The sequence below is a fragment of the Emydura macquarii genome, unplaced genomic scaffold (genome assembly GCF_026122565.2).
Source record: "Emydura macquarii macquarii isolate MOO-44397 ecotype Brisbane River unplaced genomic scaffold, CSIRO-AGI_Emac_v2 contig_3114, whole genome shotgun sequence".
Lineage (NCBI taxonomy): Eukaryota > Metazoa > Chordata > Testudines > Chelidae > Emydura > Emydura macquarii.
In genome coordinates, this window is record NW_027133251.1 from 1799670 (window position 1) to 1819839 (window position 20170).

At 43.7% G+C, this 20170-nt stretch overlaps 1 protein-coding gene across 5 annotated transcripts in view; it reads left to right on the forward strand.

Annotated features, from left to right (window-relative positions):
• The window catches only part of FAM219A (family with sequence similarity 219 member A), a 132441-nt gene that overhangs the window by 65281 nt on the left and 46990 nt on the right, over positions 1 to 20170 (forward strand). For 3 of the 5 annotated variants that reach the window (XM_067530889.1, XM_067530890.1, XM_067530891.1), the window contains exon 2: positions 6486 to 6585. In XM_067530889.1, the coding sequence (XP_067386990.1) occupies positions 6486 to 6585 (100 nt within the window). Of the gene's footprint in view, positions 1 to 6485; positions 6586 to 9371; positions 9493 to 20170 lie in introns of all 5 variants that reach the window. The other 2 variants (XM_067530892.1, XM_067530893.1) reach the window with 1 other exon arrangement.

The window sequence follows — 20170 nt, forward strand, 5'->3', positions numbered from 1 at the left end:
CTCAAACAGTGAACTGGGCATCAACAGATCCCAGGGAACAACAAAAGAGGAGACAGGAGCAGGAGTCAGATCAGAGGTCTGCTTGGGATTCTAGAGTGATTTGTGTTCTGATGCTTGAATATGCAAGACTTTAAACCAAAATCCCGTCTACTGATCTCTGTTAGGTCATCCAGATGGGAGTTAAACACCAGTGGCACCCACTGAAAATATATATAAGGAGGTTAATGCAGGATTTGAAAAATTTGACTCTCCCAGGTAAGCTGAAATTTTGCTTGGGTGAGTACGGCTCTTTCTGGAGGGGGCAAAGAGAGAACAGCGGCTGGAGTCATTACGGAGCATCCCAGGTCATTGCTATTTTCACGGGCTGGGAGAGGGAATGAGGACCGGAGCTGGGGTGCATGAGCAGGAGCTGGGTACTGAGGGCTAGCAGAGGCAGCAGCAGGAGAGAAGCCCTGCAAGGAGAGAGAGCTCTGGCATTAATAGGTGTATTGGGGAGTTGAAGGAGCATTAACTGAGGACAGAGTTTGGTTTTTAGGATGGAGTCAAGGTGTGCCAAAGTAAACTAAATAAGCATAGGGCGGAGGAAGAGGCATTGCAGCATGGCTCCCTTCACCTGGGCTGGGAGGCTTAGCCCTAAGGCAGGAGTTGAATTTTTTTCAAGCTCTGGGGTAATCCTAATACCCTGCCCAGCATCACCCACTTGATATTTATACGAAAGAATTTGAAACCTGCCAGATGGAGAAGCTCTGAATGCTGAAGTCCTTTCTTTACCTGCCTCATGGGCCTTTGCGATTCAAGCTTTCTTGACACCGCCCTGCCAATGTCTCCCGTGCCCTGAGGGATTTGTGTTGAGTGAAAAGGAAGTTGCATTTCTGTGGCATCCCTGACTGCCAACGAGAGTGCCAGTTGGTTTGTCATTTGAATGTCTGTCCATTTCAAGCCACACAGACTTCCTGGTGTCACAGGCCATTAACAGGGCATAGTCATCGCTGAGTGGTGACAGGTTACAGTACTTTTGCTGGCCTGGTTTGGATTTCATTTGGTTAGAGTTGGAACAGTTGTCTCATTACCAGTCTCCCTAAACCATTCTCTTCTGTTCCATTTAATAAATACAGATGCTCCCTTTGCTTACCTAGACATTCATCTACTAGCCTTTATAAAAAAACACTTTGAGGGGCTGGTGCTGTATAAAACCCAAACCTGCTCTGTTTATCAGAGCATGACTGCTCCACTTCTGCCTGGCCGAGAAGTATTTGCTTTTTACTCCTCAGAGTGCATGATGGTTTGGACACTTGCTAGTGGAGATGTGTAAATTGCCTACAATTTGAGAAGCTTTTTAAAGCTAGAATTTGGCTTCACAAAATAGCACGAGTTCTTGAACCTTTTTCCTGCCACTTAAATCCATGGTTGTTTCTAAGGATAAGTTGGGTTGTTTTAGGGATTTTTTTATTGCCCCATATGTACGAGGTGTGTCAGAGAAAACAGACACAGATCTTTGCCCCAAAGTATTTAAAATCTAAATGGCAGACTTGACAAGCAAGCAAAGAGGTAACCTGCGCCGGGAAGGGAGGGGGAAGGAGGATGACAAGGGTTAGAAAAATGACTTATGCCATTATTCATTTGGACAGATGTACAGCTTAGTGGTTCCAAAGTTCTTACAGTGCAAACACTCTATACTGTACTTGCACTTGTATTTCAGTAACACGAGAGGTCCATTGTGTGAAGCACTATACGTATGTGTGCACACACCTCAAAGTCTCTCTGATCTAAAGAGCTTACAATCTGACAGTATGATGCTGCAGAAATTGATTTTGGGGCGGGGAGAGGGTGTGGAAAGTGGCACAGATGGGTGCTTAGCAAATGAGTTTGGGAAGGGCATTCTAAGCATAGGAAGCAGAGCAGCAGAAGACACAGTTGTTTATGGGAGGGAGGGTTATTTTCTAGCTCAAAAGAACCTTGTGCAACACAATCAGGATGATAGAAACTCCTTTGCCCATTGAAAACTGAGCTGGCATAAGTGGGCACCCTGCATATTAGGTACATAATTGTTTTTTTCTTTGCCATTCTGCCGTTTTTTCAGTCTCTCCTAAACAGAACCAGGAGCTGATAACATTTGCTGAATTTTCAAACTCAGTGTTTGAAGGGTTTCAAAACTAAGCAAAATGTTCTTCACCTGTCCCTCCTGGTGTGTATTTGCAGAGTGTATGACCCCAGGGGAACAGCCTTTGGAAGCAAAGAGGTTCTCTGTTCCACTGGTCGCTTGTGGAGACAAGTTTGAAATCACTTAGTGTGCTGGCAAAGCGTCTTGTATGCATTCTGGTACTAAAACTTGCAGCCCTTTTCAGTTGAGCAGAAGAGAGCAAGCACATCCTCTGCTATTTTTAGGTGGAAATGATCTAACTGTGTGACATTAATAAGTAACTGGGTCGCAATTAATCAGCCTCTGATTATCAAACTAGTATCTGAATTGCTCAGTAAAGTAATTGGTAAAGCTTTGCACATCTTTCCTTTATCATTTGAGGATGGGAGAGCTCTCCCCATCTTCTCATCAAAATCAGAAATTCCTGGTGTTCATAATATTTACCAAAGGGAAAAGAGCTATGAAATATTTACATTTTCAACTATCTTAAATATGGCTGCTGCTTAGGATTGCAGAGCATGACCGGGCGGAACCAAAGACAGCAGCTAAATACAGTGTTAAATGAAATACAACATAAGTTAGCAGCATTTGAAGTGGCCAGCTAAACATGATGGGAACCATATCATCCAAATGGAGCTAATGTCCATGTGCAGAGGCCTTTGAAAGCTGGCTGGCTGCCTCCTGATGGTGTCATGGGGTGGTGGTTAGGAGACGTTCAGGCATGCAGGATGTCAAGGGAGGAGGAGAGGGAAAGCAGAATGCAGTTTACAAGGTATCCTAATAGCATACTAATGCATATGGCACAGTTCTGTTGTCCCATATACAAGATCGGTTCTTTTCTCCACCTCCCTCTGAAGCATTCCATATTGGCTGCAGTAAGAGGCAGAATGTCACATTAACATTAAATGGACCATTGGTCTGATCTGATATGGCACAGCTTGCATTCTTAGTAAAGCCCATTAAATACTGGGTGAGGGAGGAACCCTGAGCATTTCTTAAAACCTGATAAAAGGCTTGTTTCAGCCAGTTTCATTGCCCCTTCTGTGTTTGCTCCCAGTGAATGTTCAAGCAATAGTTACTCACACAAAAGGTTGCAAAAATGAATTTTTAACCAGAAATGGAATATTTTGTAAGGCTAGGACACTGCTTAGCATAGCAAGAGGTTAAGGATCCTAACACCCCTTGCACAGAAGTAAGTCCTGCACAGAAGTAAACAAATGAACCCAGCAAGAATCTGACCCCACAATTAGGACACTGCAGTTGTGTGAATGCACAATTGTGTTGAGAGTGTGGTGAGTGAATTTCAAATTAAACTCTGCTGCCAACCAACAATTTTTGAAATAGCTTGACTTTTTTCACCTCAGGAATGAAGGAGTAGATGGCTTTGAAATGAAAAGATTTAACAAGATGACTCCTCTCAAAGATTTGAAGCCCCTAAAAGGCTTCAAGTTTTCCTTTTTTATTAGAAGTATTGTGCTCATCACAATCAGCAAACCGAAATAATATCATGTGACCCCTACAATCAGTTACACAACATAGGTGCAATTTTGAAATTGCAGTACAGAATACTTGCATCAGTCTATAGAATTCTGTAAAACAAATTTTAAAAAAATCACAAAGTCCATTAGAATAGCAAATGCATGTGATAGTATTTCAATATGCTTGCAGGCGTTTCAATGAACAAAGGGCTAATTAATCAAGTAAATGGTTCTCTGGCTGTACGGAGTAACCTGTTCAAAATGCACAGAGCATTCCATTTTATGTAGAGACAATTCTAAGAGAAGTACTATGAGGATTCCTTCACTTTTTTAGTACGGTTTGTTACAGTGGTGTCTTGTGCTTTGTTGTACAATGTGTATAAAATAATAGGCAAATGCTGAAATGCTTCTGCTCTTACAAGCCATGGACATGTACATGCATTGGGATTTCCGTGTTTTGACTCAGTTTTCCTTAAGTTTTAAGTTTAGAGGGGAGAATGCCAGACGTGTTTTGAAGCTTTTGATGTAGCTCGTGACTGTTATTCAGATGGAGAGCCCCATATTCTAAGAGCATGCCTGTTGTGAGGTGATAAAAGCCTGTTCTCTCCTCAATCTACTGTTGACCTACTCATCTTAAAACACTGCAACTGGAAATATTTTCAGTCGAAGCCTAAGTTCATAATGTGAACAAACTGACTTTCTTGTGTGGCCCTCCCTCCCAATTTGATGCTGGGTAGCCAATTTCCAGTGTGAGGCTAAGATGCACACTTCAGTGGCAAACTGATGATTGCAGGTGGCACATGGGGAGCTCCTGCTCCCTCAACACGTTAATTTCTTCTCTGAGCAGAACAAATGCTGCTTTTAATCTAAACAATTTTGCTATCACTCTCCAACAGCTTTACAGAGTTAAATATTTCATCAGAACTCCTGTTATATATTCCCTCTTGCATAGGTTTTGTACCTGAGATACTGCCTTGTGGAAAGGTAATCTTTATAACTCATGTGTTCCAGTTAATCATCGGTCACACCACCTGCATTGTAACATGACCAAATTCATTGAGTAGGTGGATTTTAAAGACCAGTTCTGTTTTATAAAGTTATGCAGATAATCCACCTTTCAGTTGTGGTTGGAAAACAGGCCCGGACCACTTAAGGTTATTGAAGATCTGATGTGTCTCTTCATAAGAATAGGACTTTCAATCTTTTTGTTATTCCTAAAATCCGCTTGGGTACTTATATTGGGCCTAGCTAAACTGGAGACTATATTATCTTCACTACTTGTTCTAAAATGTTGTTGTGGGCTGTTAAACAGCTGCCACATTCCTTCCCAGGTATGATAGCATTAGTGGGGAGTAAAATGAATCATGTTATACAGCTTTATTTGTAAAGTAATTTGAAATCCTTGAGTGAAAGGTACTGTTAGCATCAAATACTATTTGTAGTAAAAAGCAATGATTGCTGAGAGAACACACACAAATAGTGTCAGTAAAAATATTGCCACCTTAAATTTGCTAGAAGGTCCAAGTTCTATTAAGACAGAGACTGAATGGACTGACATACTTTTATTTCATAAGTACACTTTATTCAGAAGGCATAACATCCTCTGTGCACAGTGAGGGAGACCTTGTGCAGGAAGAGTGCGTATTCAGCTCAGTAGTATTGACGCTGTGTAAAGGAATTGTTCACTAAAGGATCTTGTTTTGTGGTTGGCTGAGTATAGCAGCCCCTTTCTTTGCATCTGGCAATCTCCCCAGTTCCCACAAACAGATGTCCAAAAAGGCCAAATTAGGTAAGGTTTTTGTTTTTGCTACAAAGATGATTTCAACCAATTTGAAGTTTGCAGTGAATGGATTTTAGATCTTTTATTAATGATGGGATTGTGCGAATTAGCTACCTATGTATTGGAGAGTTTAGTGAAAGACTATACCATACAACACCGCCTGGATTTTCAGCAAATGGGCCTGGTGGATGAAACATCAGGGTTCTCGAAGAGAATGTCAGTGCTGCTATAAGATGCTGCAGACTGACCTACTCAATTATCTGCAAAATGGGTACAGCACAGGCAGTAAAGGCTTCTTCACCCACTGCCCTGCAGGGACCAGCAGTTCAACCTCCACGTCCAGTAAATCCTTGGCCTTCCTGACGTGTTCCACCAAAGTGCTAGTCATGAGGGTGGATGCCTCACCTAGGAACTTGACTGGCCCTGGTCTACATTTACCTGGAAATTCGGCGGCAGTTGACAGGAGTTACGCAAGCTATACAGTGTAGCTTGCATAACTCCCATCGACTGCTGTGCTTCCCTTCTGCGCGCCGTCTTCACGGCACTGCGCCGTCGACTCAGCGCTACGCCACTTGAGGGGCTGGATTTACTGCGTTGACTTCCTGATCGATTGAGTGGGTCTACACTGACCACTGTCGATCCAGAAATATCGATCTGACAGCGGCGACTTTGCCGCCGTCAGTATAGACATACCCTGAAACTACAATGGCCTTTCACCCAGGCCGCTAAACAGTCGTCAGATGGTAATGGTTATTACCAACCTGGGCTGGTTTTGAATTGATGGCAGAAAAACGCCATTTTATATTTCCAGTATTCTGGAAGGTCCATCATCTAAGCCTGCTGAAAGCTGATTTATTCCCCTCCCCCCCCCCCCACCTCCCAGATAGTGCCCTAAACTTATTACATGGCTTCTACAGTACTGTAGAGCTTGCCTCTGGATTGAAATGATTAAAACACTAAGGTGTGCTCTCTGTCCTACCAAACTTGAATGTTGGTGGGCTCAATCAGCAGCAAATTAGAGAAATGACTGCATATCTGTGTTTGCTAAACCATGTCTTGATGGTTGGTTGTTTCTGTTTTTAAACAGGATCCAGCAGCTGCCTCGATCTCAGACAGAGACTGCGATACAAGGGAGGGAGAGACTGTAGCCATGAACTATAAACCTTCCCCACTTCAAGTGAAACTAGGTGAGTCTCTATGTTCACACAGAATGATGACTTTTAATAAATGCAAGCTTACAAAGGAGTGCAGTGTGCTCCGGGATTCTGTGCTGTGACATGCACGTCTCTCTTGGCTCTGATGAAGTGGGTTGCAGCCCATGAAAGCTTATGCCTGCAGAAATTAAATTTGTTAGTCTTTAAAGTGCTACAGGACTCTTGTTGTTTGTGTCTCTCTTGTTACCACTGAGCACTCCAATTAGCCAAGAGAACTTGTTAAACCGTCTACAAATCTGACCATACCCCAGACAATCTGTTGCTCAGGAGGGAGCTCTTTTCTATTACTGCACAGGGGCTTCTAAAACATAAGCTGGGGGAGTCCCTCGCTCTTGAGAAGACCTACCAGAAATGATGGTGTCACCTTTGTCTCTGAAGAGGTGCATCAAAGTGGGATAAATATTTAGTGCTGATAAAATACCATGGTTATAAAACTCCTTGGGGCAAAATCCAGCTGCTGGCGATCCTATTTCTACCATAACTCTGGTGGATATTCTCCTCAAATATAGCTCCTTACTAGTGTGTACGCTGTGCCTGCTTAGTTCAGCAAGTATGTCTCTGATGGGCTGATTCATATATATGCAAACGAATGCACTGTTGAGCTAAAGCATCAGCTTAGTCCAAGACAGCAGCTGAATTTCATCCCCAATCATGGGCGGCTCATGGACTGCCTGTTCAGGGAGGCTAGCCTCCAGCCCAGCACAGCCCCATACACCCCCTCTCCTGTCACAGCCCCGGCCACTGGGGTGCTGCTGGCCCACTCTGTGCCACAACCATGCCCTCGATGGCTGGTAGTGGAACCCGAGCCCGCCCTCTACTCCGGGTTCCAGTCCAGGGACCCTAGAGCCAGCCGTTCTGGGCTTTCCTCTCCCAGCCCTCACCGCTCCGTCCTTGGACTGCTTCCTCCATCTCCTGGTTTCCCACTGCAATTTGGGTGTACCAGCTCCAAACCCTCCTCCATCTTCCGGGGGAGTGACTGCCCCTTCCCAGCATCAGCCCCTCTCTGTGGCAAGCCAAAGCTTCCTGGCTTCCTAGGCCCCGCCTGTTCCTACCCAGCTGAGCTTGTTTGCACTCAGTCTCTGCTCCCTGGCTCTTCCTCCAGGTGCAGCCTATGGTGTTAAGTCCTACCTGGCTGCCTTAGCCCCCTCCAGTCGTGTGTGGAGTGGGCAACCCAGCACAGTTAGTGTTTTCTTGGGTTCATTCTGAGGATTCATGAGGGCAGCAGCTCTCCTAGCTGTTGGTTTAGGGGTATGATTCTTGCTTTGGGAGCAAGAGGTCCTGGGTTCAAATCCTGAACAAACCCTGGCAAAGGGGATCTTTCCTGTTGTGATGGCAAGGTTTGCCTTGCATTTTTCTCACAAGTCTGTCGAGCTACAGCTGCCTTAGCATCTGAGTTAGCTCTCGGCTTCATCTGGTGGCCGACAGAGGCTAGGGCTGCAGAGGGTGAGCCTGGCTATGTGCTTCCCCAAGGGTGGAAGGAAGGGCTTGAGCTGCCTGCACAAAGGAACTGGGGCCCTGGGATGGGAAGAGAAGAGCCTTGCCATAGCACCGGCCCAACCCCAGGAGCACTGCCAGCCCACAGAGCACAGCAGACCCATGCTGGCCCACCCCACCCCCAGGCTAGCCTGTGGCCGGCCAGCCTGCCGACCCACCTTGGCCCCGGGATGGCTGGTCCACCCCAGCTCCCAGAGCACCACCAGCCCGAGCGCCCTGGGCACGCCACGGGCCTGCACCGCACTACAGCGCCGGCCCGGCCCCACTGCTGGAGTAGCTGTCAGGCCGGCCTGCACCGCTTCAACGGTGAGGCCAGGCCGGCTAAGACTGCCTGCCATGGCCGCCAAACCCATATTACGCAGCAGGAGGAGGTGGAGTCTGGGCGGGGCCAGGCTGGCCTTCCCTGGCCTTGCGTATCAGGCGCTCATGTCCCCAGTGACTTTTATAAGCATAGCATTTTATCACACTAAATACTTGCCTCATCTTGAGCCAACTCTTCAGAGGCAAAAGGAGACACCATCCTTTCTGGTAGGTCTTCTGAAGAGGGAGGGACACCCACAACTTAAGTGTGAGTGTTAGTCACATGAATCAGACCATCAGACACATCCTTGTTTAACTAAGCAGGCACGTGGTACCCGCTCGTTGAGAGAGAGATTTGAGGAGAACTCCCGCCAGGGTTTTAGTAGAAATATGGTCCGTCATATATATCAAAAACACACGTTTGGACTCCAGTCTTGGCTTATGGCTGTGCTAGGAATTTGAGGAGGAACATTAATTGGTGTGGGGCAGAATGGGACTAACTTAGTGTCTTGAGTTATTGGAGCTGTTCTTTAATCCTTGTCAGCTGCTGACACTTTAATTGCTAACTTAAAAACTATCAGACTTACAAGTTTTACTCATAGTTCAATGTGGCTCTCCTCTTTTTGTTTCAACCCTCGTTTCCCTACCACTTCTCTTGTCACTCCTTCATTTTCTATTTGGTGTAGGTCTTGAACTCTTGAGGGCAGGAGTTGTCTTTTTATTCTTTTCAATGCTCTGTGCAAAGTTGTGGTGCTATATAAATATTCAGTAGCTTACTTCACACAGCTATTGCATGGGAAATTTAGAGGCCAGGGTTCTAGTCCTATTGTTGATTCGCTAAGAGGATAGTGGTGGCAACTTTTTTTTAACATTGTTAAAGAATAGTCAAATGTTCTAATGTCAGACTCAGTCCCTTGATCTGACAGTCAGCTAATCCACTGTCTGTTTTCTCTATGAATATTCAGACACACAATAACCACATGAACATTCTGGGAATCCCGGTTCAAATGAGCTCAGTTAAAATACCAACTCGGCATGAACACAACTTTTACTTCCAAGCCAGCAGCGGTCGGGAAGGCTGCGTAGGTAATATGCTACATCCTGTGGAGGGGATTGTATTGAAAATCATTGACCAGTCCCCAGCCACTGAATGCCCTCCGTCTTTCGAAGAGTGTTCCGTCCTAGCTTGTGGCAGAAGTATGGAAGCTGAAATGTAGGGGATCAGGGATGGGAGGTAAAAACAGGAAGAGCCTCATGGTTGCACTGGAGTTTTCGATAATTCCTCAAAGGCTGAGGCTGGCTTGAACATAGCTGGTGCAGTAAAATATTAAGTTTTTTCAAGTAAAAATACTGTGGGACCATATTTTTAACCCCCATCTCACCCCACACACACACACAGGTTGTAGTTAGTTACATGGAAATAATATCACCTGGTTCTCATGACAAACCACAAGCATTTACTCATGATTTATTACTCTGACCCCTTAATGAAATTATAGCCTTGTAAATCATTAAATTCATCTATATTTGCCTGACATGTATTCTGATGCTCCTTCTGTGTTTGTATCACTGTGTCAGATTGTAAATTCCTCAGGGCAGGGACTTTGCCTCTTATTTGTAAATCACTTGATAATGAGGTGTTCTGCAGCAGTGCTGTGAACGTATGTGAACCTAAGCATTCATATGGTGTTTCCAGCTCATTCTTACCTGAAAGAGTAACAAATGGAGCTGGTACCTCAAGCCTATGAAAACAAGACAGGACTGTAATAAGGTGAAAAAGGAGAACAAAGTAATCCCAAAGTATAAATCTCAGAGTTTGATATCCATTGGAAGACAGTAGTTCTCCCATGCGATTCCCACAAGATTCTGTATTGTTTTAATGATGCTTAGGCCATCTCTTGGCTACTTCACATTTCTAATTATTTTTCTGTGCTGAAATCTTCATCGGTAGCTTAGATTTATCCTACCAATGGTTCGGATAAAATGGTGTTGTAAATAATAGAGCGTTTGTGTGAAATTTAGAAATGGGGCTAGTTATTTGAGTTCCAACATGGAACTTTGTGTAAGTTGGTGAGAAATCACAGGCGTCTTGCTGACTCCAATACGCCCTGATTTCCTTCGCCCATCTGGTGGTTGTGATTTGGAGCATGTATTATGGTTAAGAAATTTTCTTTCACCTGCTCTCAATCTTACCACAAGGAAGCAAAAATAGGGTTTTCATGCATGGCTAGGAATTGTCATCACCTCTAGGGACTGGCTAGTTATGGTCAGAGTGTCAGGATAACTTCACCTGTATTCCTACCCCATGGTCTACTCCAGGAGTGCCAGTCAGATCTCAAGTCTCCAGCTATCACCTGTGTCCAAGTCGGGACCCTTGTCCCACTTCCTTCTGACCAGGAGATTTAAGGCTCCACAGCTCCCTGCCTTACACTGTGATATCGCCAGCAACCAGTCTGCCTAAAGGCCATGGCCTGTGCATTGCTTTCTCTCCAAGGGCTATGACCAGCGTACTGCCACAGTGACAAGTTACCACACAGCTCATGCTCCGCAAGCACCTGTATTCTTAAGGTAAAAGCATTACAGAGAAAATTTATTTAAAAAAAAAAAAAACCTATAAAAGTTGCATGCTGAAAGCTTACCAGAGGCCAGCCATCAGTCTTACAGGGCCCTAGTAGGCCAAAGTGTTTTCAACTCTTCCGCAAGAGTTCGGGGCCTCCGCAGACAAAAAGTCCCATCCATTTGCTGGATTAGAAAGAAGGCTCCAAGTCAGTTTAATCCCAACCTTCTTATATCAAAAGTCCTTTTAGTCTGTTGCTCTCAGGAAAATCCAGTTTGAGCCAGTATATTAAAGCCTCCCTAGGGTGGTGTCTCTGTGGTGGAGTTTCCAACTGGAGTGATTCCCCTTAATCATTCTCTCACACACTCTATTCTTAGTTTCTGGCGGAGCTGTGGCAATCCTCCTTATCTGGAGTTGCATCCATAAACCTTCCATATACTTAACACAATATGGTCCCCAAAGATATTGCATGCGGTTGTAGTAATATACTGCATAACTTCTCTGCCAGCTAAGTCTTCACTAAATCAGAATTATGGGTAGTGACAATAGACTTCTGAATTTGATCTGCTACAAGGACGTCTTGACAGTTTTTAGTGAAGCCTAGAGAAGAAACATGTATATACAAAGCTGTAGGTTCTGGAATAAGAATGAGATAACACTGGGTGTGAAAATGTACATTCTCTGAAACAAATTTAGCTGATGCAATTAATTAATTAACTTTTTTCCAGTTCCCTCAGCATGTAACCTATTCCCTTTTAGACTCTCTCTCATTTAGACACTTGGATGCAATGAGCTAGATTCAGAGGTGACCTAATGTCAGATGATCAGATGGAGATCCATGTGCTCAGTGGTGCAGTCTTGAGTGGTTTTATGGTTTTGTTTGGATTTCTATTGCAAGACTGCCTGGTAGAAGTGACCTGAATTGCAGCAGCACCAGATAAATAATCTACTGTCCTAGTTGCAATTCTTTTCCCTCCCAGCTTAGATTCATGCTGACATTTCTCTTAATTCTAAAACATAGTGGTTGATGCAAGACAGCCGCATAAGGAGAAGCAAGTGTCACAAAGTGGCCTTTGATGTGAGCTACGGTAATTCAACTATATCAACTACTAACACAACCAGAAATGGTCCTTGCTTCTTGAAGTAAAAAGCCATCCTAGTACTAGCAACAGCAGAGCTATTTCATTAATTAATTGAGTACTAGCACCTTCCTACTGGCAACTGCATTGCAGAAGGTTTATTTTTCTTCTCTGTGAGATGCTGTACGGTTTACTCTTTGAGCAGGTCCATTATACCAGAACTACTATTGGGGAGGAAATTCTTCTCTTCTGCAGCCTGGGAGGTATTTATAGGTTAGGCATGAATGCTCCCACGCTCCATCCCTGCCTTTCTGGTGGCCCCCTGTCTGCCTTACTTTCCCTGGCCCAAAACACAGCAGCACCATGGGGAGACGAGACATATTGAACAGCTGCTTAGAAGGCATATGGGGGAGAATGGGGGGGGAGGGGGGACTTGAGGGAAAGCGGTATGGGGGGAGAGGAACTGTGTCCTCTGACAAACTACCTGTGGTGTTCTTTATTAAATGTAGTAACCGGGTTAGATCTCGAAGGGCCCTCATCTCCTCCCACTTTCCCCTCTGTTAATGCCACTGCTCCTGAGATGTTGACAAGGACTGGATGGAATGCTGCTAGAGACTGTTATTGCTGCTGCTTAATCTGCCGGAGGGCTGGCGGTTGAGTAGCAAAGGGGAATTCTTTCACACCCAGGAACTGCTAAGCAAGCTGCAGCTGTAGCTCCGAGTGAGAAAGACTGGGACAAGCAGTCAAATCAGAGTTTCACATGGTTGTGTAAAACAATGGCCTGTTGTTTATTGGCCCAATATCTGCCTCTTGCTAATTGTTCATTTTTTGTTTCTGCCATTAGATTATTTTGTGCACAAGAATCCTAAGATTTTATTCTACACTGATAGTTTGGAAATCAGACTTCCAGTTTCCTTAGGGTCTATCTGGTTTTATGGGTTTCTGTGTAGGCGTTGATTAGATATGTCTACTTCAAAATGCAGAAACCACTTAAACTTTATTTGTGCTGTCTATCATCTTCACATCTGTTAGCCAACAGATGGGATTCCTGTAAACCACAAGCAACTCTTCAGAACAAACTTTATTTAGAGCATGTAGTTCTGCCGGTGATCTAATACTAGCAGTCGCAGGGCTGATACAGCATGATGTTCCACCTGATGTGGTAGCATTAAATTAGGCTTGGATAGCTGGGTTTAAGGATGGGTTTAGATTCCAGGCTCTGGCTTGGTGGAGAGCAGAGTTAATTGAGGAAATAATCCATTTGAGGGAAGAGGGCAGGCTTAACTGCACACACCATGTTATTAGCTCCTACTGCCTACCTTCTGAGTGACATTGTTTCCTGATAGATATTGCATTGCTCTGCTGCTGGGAAGGAGAGGCATTGGGAACACTAATCAATATCACTTGAGACCCCCAGAGCATTCAGTGTTCAAGATAACAAAATGTATGTATTTCTAATCCCCAACTGACTGACTGAACCCCTAACCCAGCAGAGGGTAGCCTGCCTCTCTCTCTCCATAGTGTCCTTGAAACTCTGATTTTTCTTTTTCAGTAGCCAGTTTAATTGTACTTTCTAAGGAAATGTAATGGGTGTGGGCTTGTTTTTAAAACCGCTCCATCGAGCAGCTGTACAATAGCGTAACCCCATTGTTGACCGCATTCAAAGGACGCGGCACTCAGACAACCAGCACTCTGTGCACAGGGTCAGCAGTAATGACTGAGGACAGGTGTCCAAATTCTGGGTTGCCATGGCAGCTTGCCTCAAGCTTTTAAGAGCTACAGCTAAATTATGTAAAATAGGGCCAACAGCAGCAGCCCTGATTTGTCACATGGAGAGACTGCGAGGCTTCCACCTGACCATTCCCTTATCAGATCAAGAGGAAGAATTGCATGCTGGGATATGTCGTTTGTAACAGACACTTCTGCATATTAACTATGAGTCCAACTTCTTCTGTGGAGCTGAATGTGTCAGTACAACCCTGTTATTCTTGGTCTATTTTCCTCGATGCCTCTTTCCTGGCTACTTTATGCAGAAGAACTCAGTGATCTAAATGCTTCATGCAGATAATAGAATAATAAGCAAAGGTTGTAAGTGGCTGAACAAATCAATACCATTAGTGTATCCTTTTGTCAGTACCTCAAATACTGTATTATTCCCAAATGTTGTTCTGAGGCAGGACGATTAATGCTAATTAGATATAGCAGCTGTTTCTGGGAACAAGCTCTATCGGTGGCCCAGAAAAACCCTTTTAAAAAAGAAGTTGCAACTCTTCTGCTGGCTCCCGAGGTTCCAGCTCTATTGATAAAACTGCAGGTCTCCGTATCCCTAACCATTTGCATTGTGACCTCAAGTGACATCATTACTTTAAGTGCACAAAGCGATTTTCTTCCTGTGGGAGTTCCCATTTCCTTTAAGATTGTGTCTGTACTGTGTGCTGGGGGAATGAGTAATGCGGAAGCAGAAGCACAATGGCAATATAGCACTGCTATTGATTGTCTTCATGATGATAAAAGTGCAGCCTGCCACTTGGAGGCCTCCTGGGCATGAGAGGAATTTATTTAAACATTATTTCATGTGTTATTACTTCTTCCATTTGTCACAAATTGTGCATACAATTTATTGTAGCATCCTTCTTGCAAAGTATCTGCAGACTTTGTGATGAGGGGGAAAAGATAAAGTTAATTAGATGTAGGGATGGTGAGCCCCGTGCAGGCACAGTGGGGACATGACAGTAAAAGGAGAACACTTCAAAATGCAGTGGTGATGCAAGAACTCCTGCAGGTTAGTTGTAGATGAGAGAATGGAAGGAAGCGGCAAAGGGGAGCAAGGAGTAGGTGAGTGGAGTTTTGGTCTGTCACAGGCTCAAGTGAGCAAGAAGGTTGTATAGTGAAATTGGAAGAGAAGAGTGACTCACTGGACTTCTGCAAGGTCCAGAGGAGGTCTGGATTGGAGGAACAGGCAGGTAGGTGAGGGCTGAGGGGTAGCTCCATGAGAAGAGGGAGATGCAAATTAATTTTACAATCCAGCCATGAAGCTGCTGAAGTGGATTAAAAGATTGGTAAGAATCTAGTGAAGAGGAGGGCAGTGATATTCCTAATTATTTATATAATGCTCAAAAAATGTTCTGGGCAAAGCAGAAGACAAACTCATAAAAATATCCTTTTTTTTTTTTTTAAACACAAGTGCTCTTAGAAATGATTCAAAGAAGCCAAAGGTATATTTTTACATAAGGAAATGAAATGGTGCATCCATGTTTAAAGCACATGATTGGAAGTCAGAGGTGTGGGTTTCTGTTGCTGTCTTCCACTGATGCAGTGTGACCTCAGGCAAGTACCTTAATCTGTTTCCTCAAATATGTCGAATGAGTAAAATAATATCCTACCCCTCTCACTGGGGGAGGGTTGTGAGGCAAAATGAATTCTCACAAATCGCGTTGGGGTCCTGAGATAGGAGGTATCATAAGTGCATAGTATAATTAAAATTGCAGTCAAGGGGGAAACTTACCACATATCTGTGAAAACTCAACACCACAGGCAGCACTGCAGAGGTGGTGAGCGGGCGTACCAGTGATACCCAGAGTGCAGGTTAAGTGGCGCATTTTACCCTCATTACTTTTTTTTCCATATAGTCAATGTAATGTTGCTAAAACATCCTAGAGAGATCTATCCACAAAGAGGGCTTCCCACCAGCATACCTCAACAATGACTTTGAGAGGGGCAGTTCTAGCTGGCTTGATGGGAGCGTGTCATTCATTCCATCCACGGCGCCTCTGCTGAGACCACCACAAAAAAGGAGGAAGGGGAAATTAGTGCCAATTGTTCTGGCTTCTGTGGTCTGAGCTTTGTACCCTTGGGAGTGTGCACATCTCATTGTGCATAGCCCACCCATGGGGAATGTTTTACCCTTAGCCTGAATGGACCCAGATGATACTATTTCTCTATTGTAAACTCGGTGTTCTTTCGGATGTCCTTTTAGGCAGGTGAGCGTCTCTGTACCACTGGAGGGAGGCAGGTGGAACTTTGTGTAAACTGGCACCGGAACAGCCTCACCATCTGCAGACCACCATTCAGTACAAACGTTTTCTGCATTTGATTGATGAGAGATGAGTCTTAAACTTTGTCTATCTGACAGTCGATCGGATTTGTTCTCTCCTTTTGCCTTCTGTATGCTGCATGTTCAGCTCTCAGCAGCCTGCAACCCCTCATGGCTTCTACTGGTGCCAGAATGCTGGGCCAGCAGATAAAGGTTGCATTGAGTAGGAATAATATACACTTGTCAAAGAAAGGAGATTGCTAGTCTTAGCTCTTAACTACCATTCCCAGGCAAAGATGATGCTGATGGCACCCTAGAAAACTTCATGTCCTCCCTCTGAAATCATAGAGGATCCTGTGTACCTAGCCTGGGCTGAAAATGACGGAGGTGGGATATAAGCCAGCTGGTCAAAGCACAGTGGCAATAACCCTTTCATACCATGTGCCATTTCTTAATTATTTATTTGGATTACAGAAGTGCCTGAGGATGCTCCTTTTTGCCAGCATCTACCTCTGTTAAGCTCTCTCAAGACCACTTTGCAGTTTTGTCCTGCCCTTCTATGTGCTGTTTCCCCTCTAATCTTGGGATCAGAAAATGTTATCACTGGATTTCAGAAGTAATGAAGTAGCCATGCAGGGGGCAAAAAGTGAGTTGGTGATGCTTTAAAAGTCAGTTATCTAAAGAAGCCTCTGGATACCCACGTGTCCTGGACTAATAGAATGTAGCTGTCAAACATTGACAGATGCTTCACCATTGGACAGAAACAGCTCTGAGGACCACAGTCTGAGAATTGCTGCAGCCTGCATAAGCTGCAGTCATTTAACACCAGTGCAAGCAGTGAGCCATCTGACCACTTCTCTTCTTTCCTTTACTACCTGCAAATATTTGCGAAGCGCTGTTCTCTTTCCAGCTGGCATCATTTCTTCTGAAGTGGGTCTTGTTGAAAGAAAATAAAGCACTGTCAGATAACATATTTGCTAGAGACAAGATTTGTAAAAAGCGACACAGTCACTGCAGTAATTGGACAGTATCCAATTCAATTAATCCATTCCTCTAGTTCTTAATCACAGATTTCTCAAGAGGGTCCAGTTACTTCCTGGATCAAGGCTGAATAGCTTGTGCTGATGGAAGGCGTTTATGACATCATTCATAGAAATGAGACATCACAGTTAGTTATAATGCAAAACAGTTCCATTTTCCTTTCTGCATGTGTGCATGCACATACACACTGCTTTCCAAAGGGAACAACCAGAAATGGTCAAAATAAAACACCAGGCCAAAAGAGAACATCATAAAGTCTTGTAATACATGTCTTCCAAACAACCAGTAGAAATAGCTTAGTCCATTACAAGTACATGGGATCCAGCGTCATTAGCGTGTTAACCAACAGATAGGACTTTCTGCCCAAAATCTCATTGAGTCAGATTATGGACAAGATTTAAGATGGGACTTTTATCTTGTTACTCTGATCACTGAACAGAGGTGCACATGTGCCAAAACCAAGTGCAGCTTTCTCATGAGAAGGTAACTATTTTGATGCCAATGCATCATACTTACCACACTCCTAGTTCATTCTCTGCCAGGGGCCTGCCATTTTCCTTTCCCAATCAGTCTCCTACTCTGCATTGCCATCTCTCCAGCATTTACTTTTCAACTAAGCCTGAAGCATTTGCACGGTAGTCTGCAAAGTGATGACTGCACTGAGCTAGTGTCGACTGAGGTAGTGTTTTCAGTCTGTTTTTTCCCTGCCAGATGTTTTGCAAAGGATTTAAGAGGAGCAGATCGTCTTTCAGTACCTGGGCACAATGAGATCAGTTGAAATAATCGATTAATAGCCTTAATGGTCCCTTTTGGCTTTAACGATTGTCCAGTCTGACCAACTGCATGATACAAGCCATAGAAATTCACCTGGCAATCCCTGCATCAATCCCTATAACATCTGACTGAATTATAGGATAGCTCATAGAAAATTATTCAGACTTGTTTAAAGGCTTCAAGGGATGACAAACCTATGGCATTTGTTGCTAAGCTGCTTACAGAGTCACTGTTAAAAACCGTGTCTTATTTCCAATTTGGCTTCATGTAGTTTCAACATCCAGCCATTGGATCTCTCTGTGCCTCTTTTTACTAAATTAAGCAGCTCTAATATCTGATATCTTCTTCCTGGGAATGTATTTATAGACTGCAATCAAGTTGCCTTTTAACCTTTGTTTTGATGAGCCAAAATAATATGGCTTCGTAAGGCTCTCGTAAAGAATATATTCCAGACCTTGGTTTTTAATCAGGTGGCTAGAAAAAGCCCACCTGATGGACAATATTTCTCTTTCCTTCCCTCAGATCTTGACTAGGTTATCTCAAGGTTGGGGGGACTCATATGGATTAAGGAGTGCACTCAAAATACAGATAAATCCTGTTTGGTGTTCCAGGTAAAGGGGAAAATAACCACAGTCTCTCAAACTAACCCTTTTCTCTGTCCTCACTGCTAGAACTGTGACTGTGCATTGGCCTTCTCTCTTTCCCTACTGTAACCAATGCCATCTACTCCTCCCTGCCTCTAACCTGTACAAGATGGTACTATTTGAAATCTTTCTCCTCCACTCTACCCATGTAATTCATTCCCGTCTTCAGATGCCTTCATTGGCTCCCTCCTGCTTTCTGCAAGCCTCAAATGATTCATCCTTTGCTTTAAGGCTTTGCACAGCTCAACAACTACATCTCACCCAGCTTTTCCTCCTAGTGTCCCTCTTAGATCTGCATTCAGCCACAGTCCAATTCTTAACTCCATGCCTTTTTTTCATGTTGCCTCCTACTTTGAAAACAACCTGAATCGATTTAGATTAAGCTTCTCTGGGCAAGGAATTGTCTAAACGATCTGTCTTTGAAAGCATTGCTGTTCAAAGCACTATATAAATAAACCCTCTGAAATTTTCTAAAACATGCCTATTGTACACCTAAAAAGCATCATAGTTTGCCTGTCCCTATGTTTACTTCTAAGCTTGCTCTTTCATGCTTGAGGGTTAGACTAGATGACCTCCTGAGGTCACTTCCAACCCTAATATTTTATGTTCTAAATTCAAAATAATTGCTGCTTTAACTGTACATCCTACAATAGTCTCACACATAGCATTGTTTTTGCTCACTTGTATGAAATGTGTACAATTAAGTCAGCTACTGTTGATGTCTCGTGAACGAATAGTACAGTTCTCCCCATCTAGCTCAGTCATCTGAAGTTCACAGAGTAAAAAGTACTTCCTGCCATGAATAAATTGTGAGCTGTGTTTGAAAATAGTCTTTAATCACATCGGGCATCTTGGAGCTTCCTGCTGCTGGCAGCCACTTTGTTGTAAGGTGAGCTGCTTTGTAGCACTGGCAGCATAGGAGCTGGGTGTCGGAGAATGGAACCTAATCTCTGCTTGTTTCGGTGCTGGAGCTGAGAGTAGGAAGACCTAACTTTTAAATTATGGGATTTTCATTCCATTCTGTAGATATTGGCTTGGAATTACAGTGTGTGAGAAGAAGGCTAAAGTAAAAGTAGTTGTACACTGTGGGTCTATCTGAGACATATTAGATGACCCCAGGATAAGAATATATTTTATACAACACTAACATGTTTAGTATTTAAAGGGACACTGTACTGGTGACTTGAGTTCAAAAATTAGGTTGTTTTTAGAATAACTGTGGTTATAGGATCATTCCCAATTTTAAAATAATAATGATAGCCCCTTTAAATAAAAGCAGCTATCTCAGGGATTTAAACATTCCCATGTGGTCTTGGAAACCCAGTCCAACAGCACTGTGGTAACATATAGGATTCGGAATGTGTAACCTACTAAACAAAAGTAACATTGGCTAGTTTTAACTTCATTGTCCAAGCTGAGTGAAGTGCAAAACATTTAAAAGGTAGGAACGAAAAGGTTTTTTTATATTATGCTCATTCCCATAGGGAAATGATGAAGAGTAAAGTAAAGCTTTAACTTTCACTTGTAATCTTTGCTAATGCTAGTAATCTATAAGGCTATGTCTACACTGATGGTGGCAAAGTCGCCACCATCAGATCGACTTATCTGGATCGACTGAGCGGTCAGTGAAGACCCG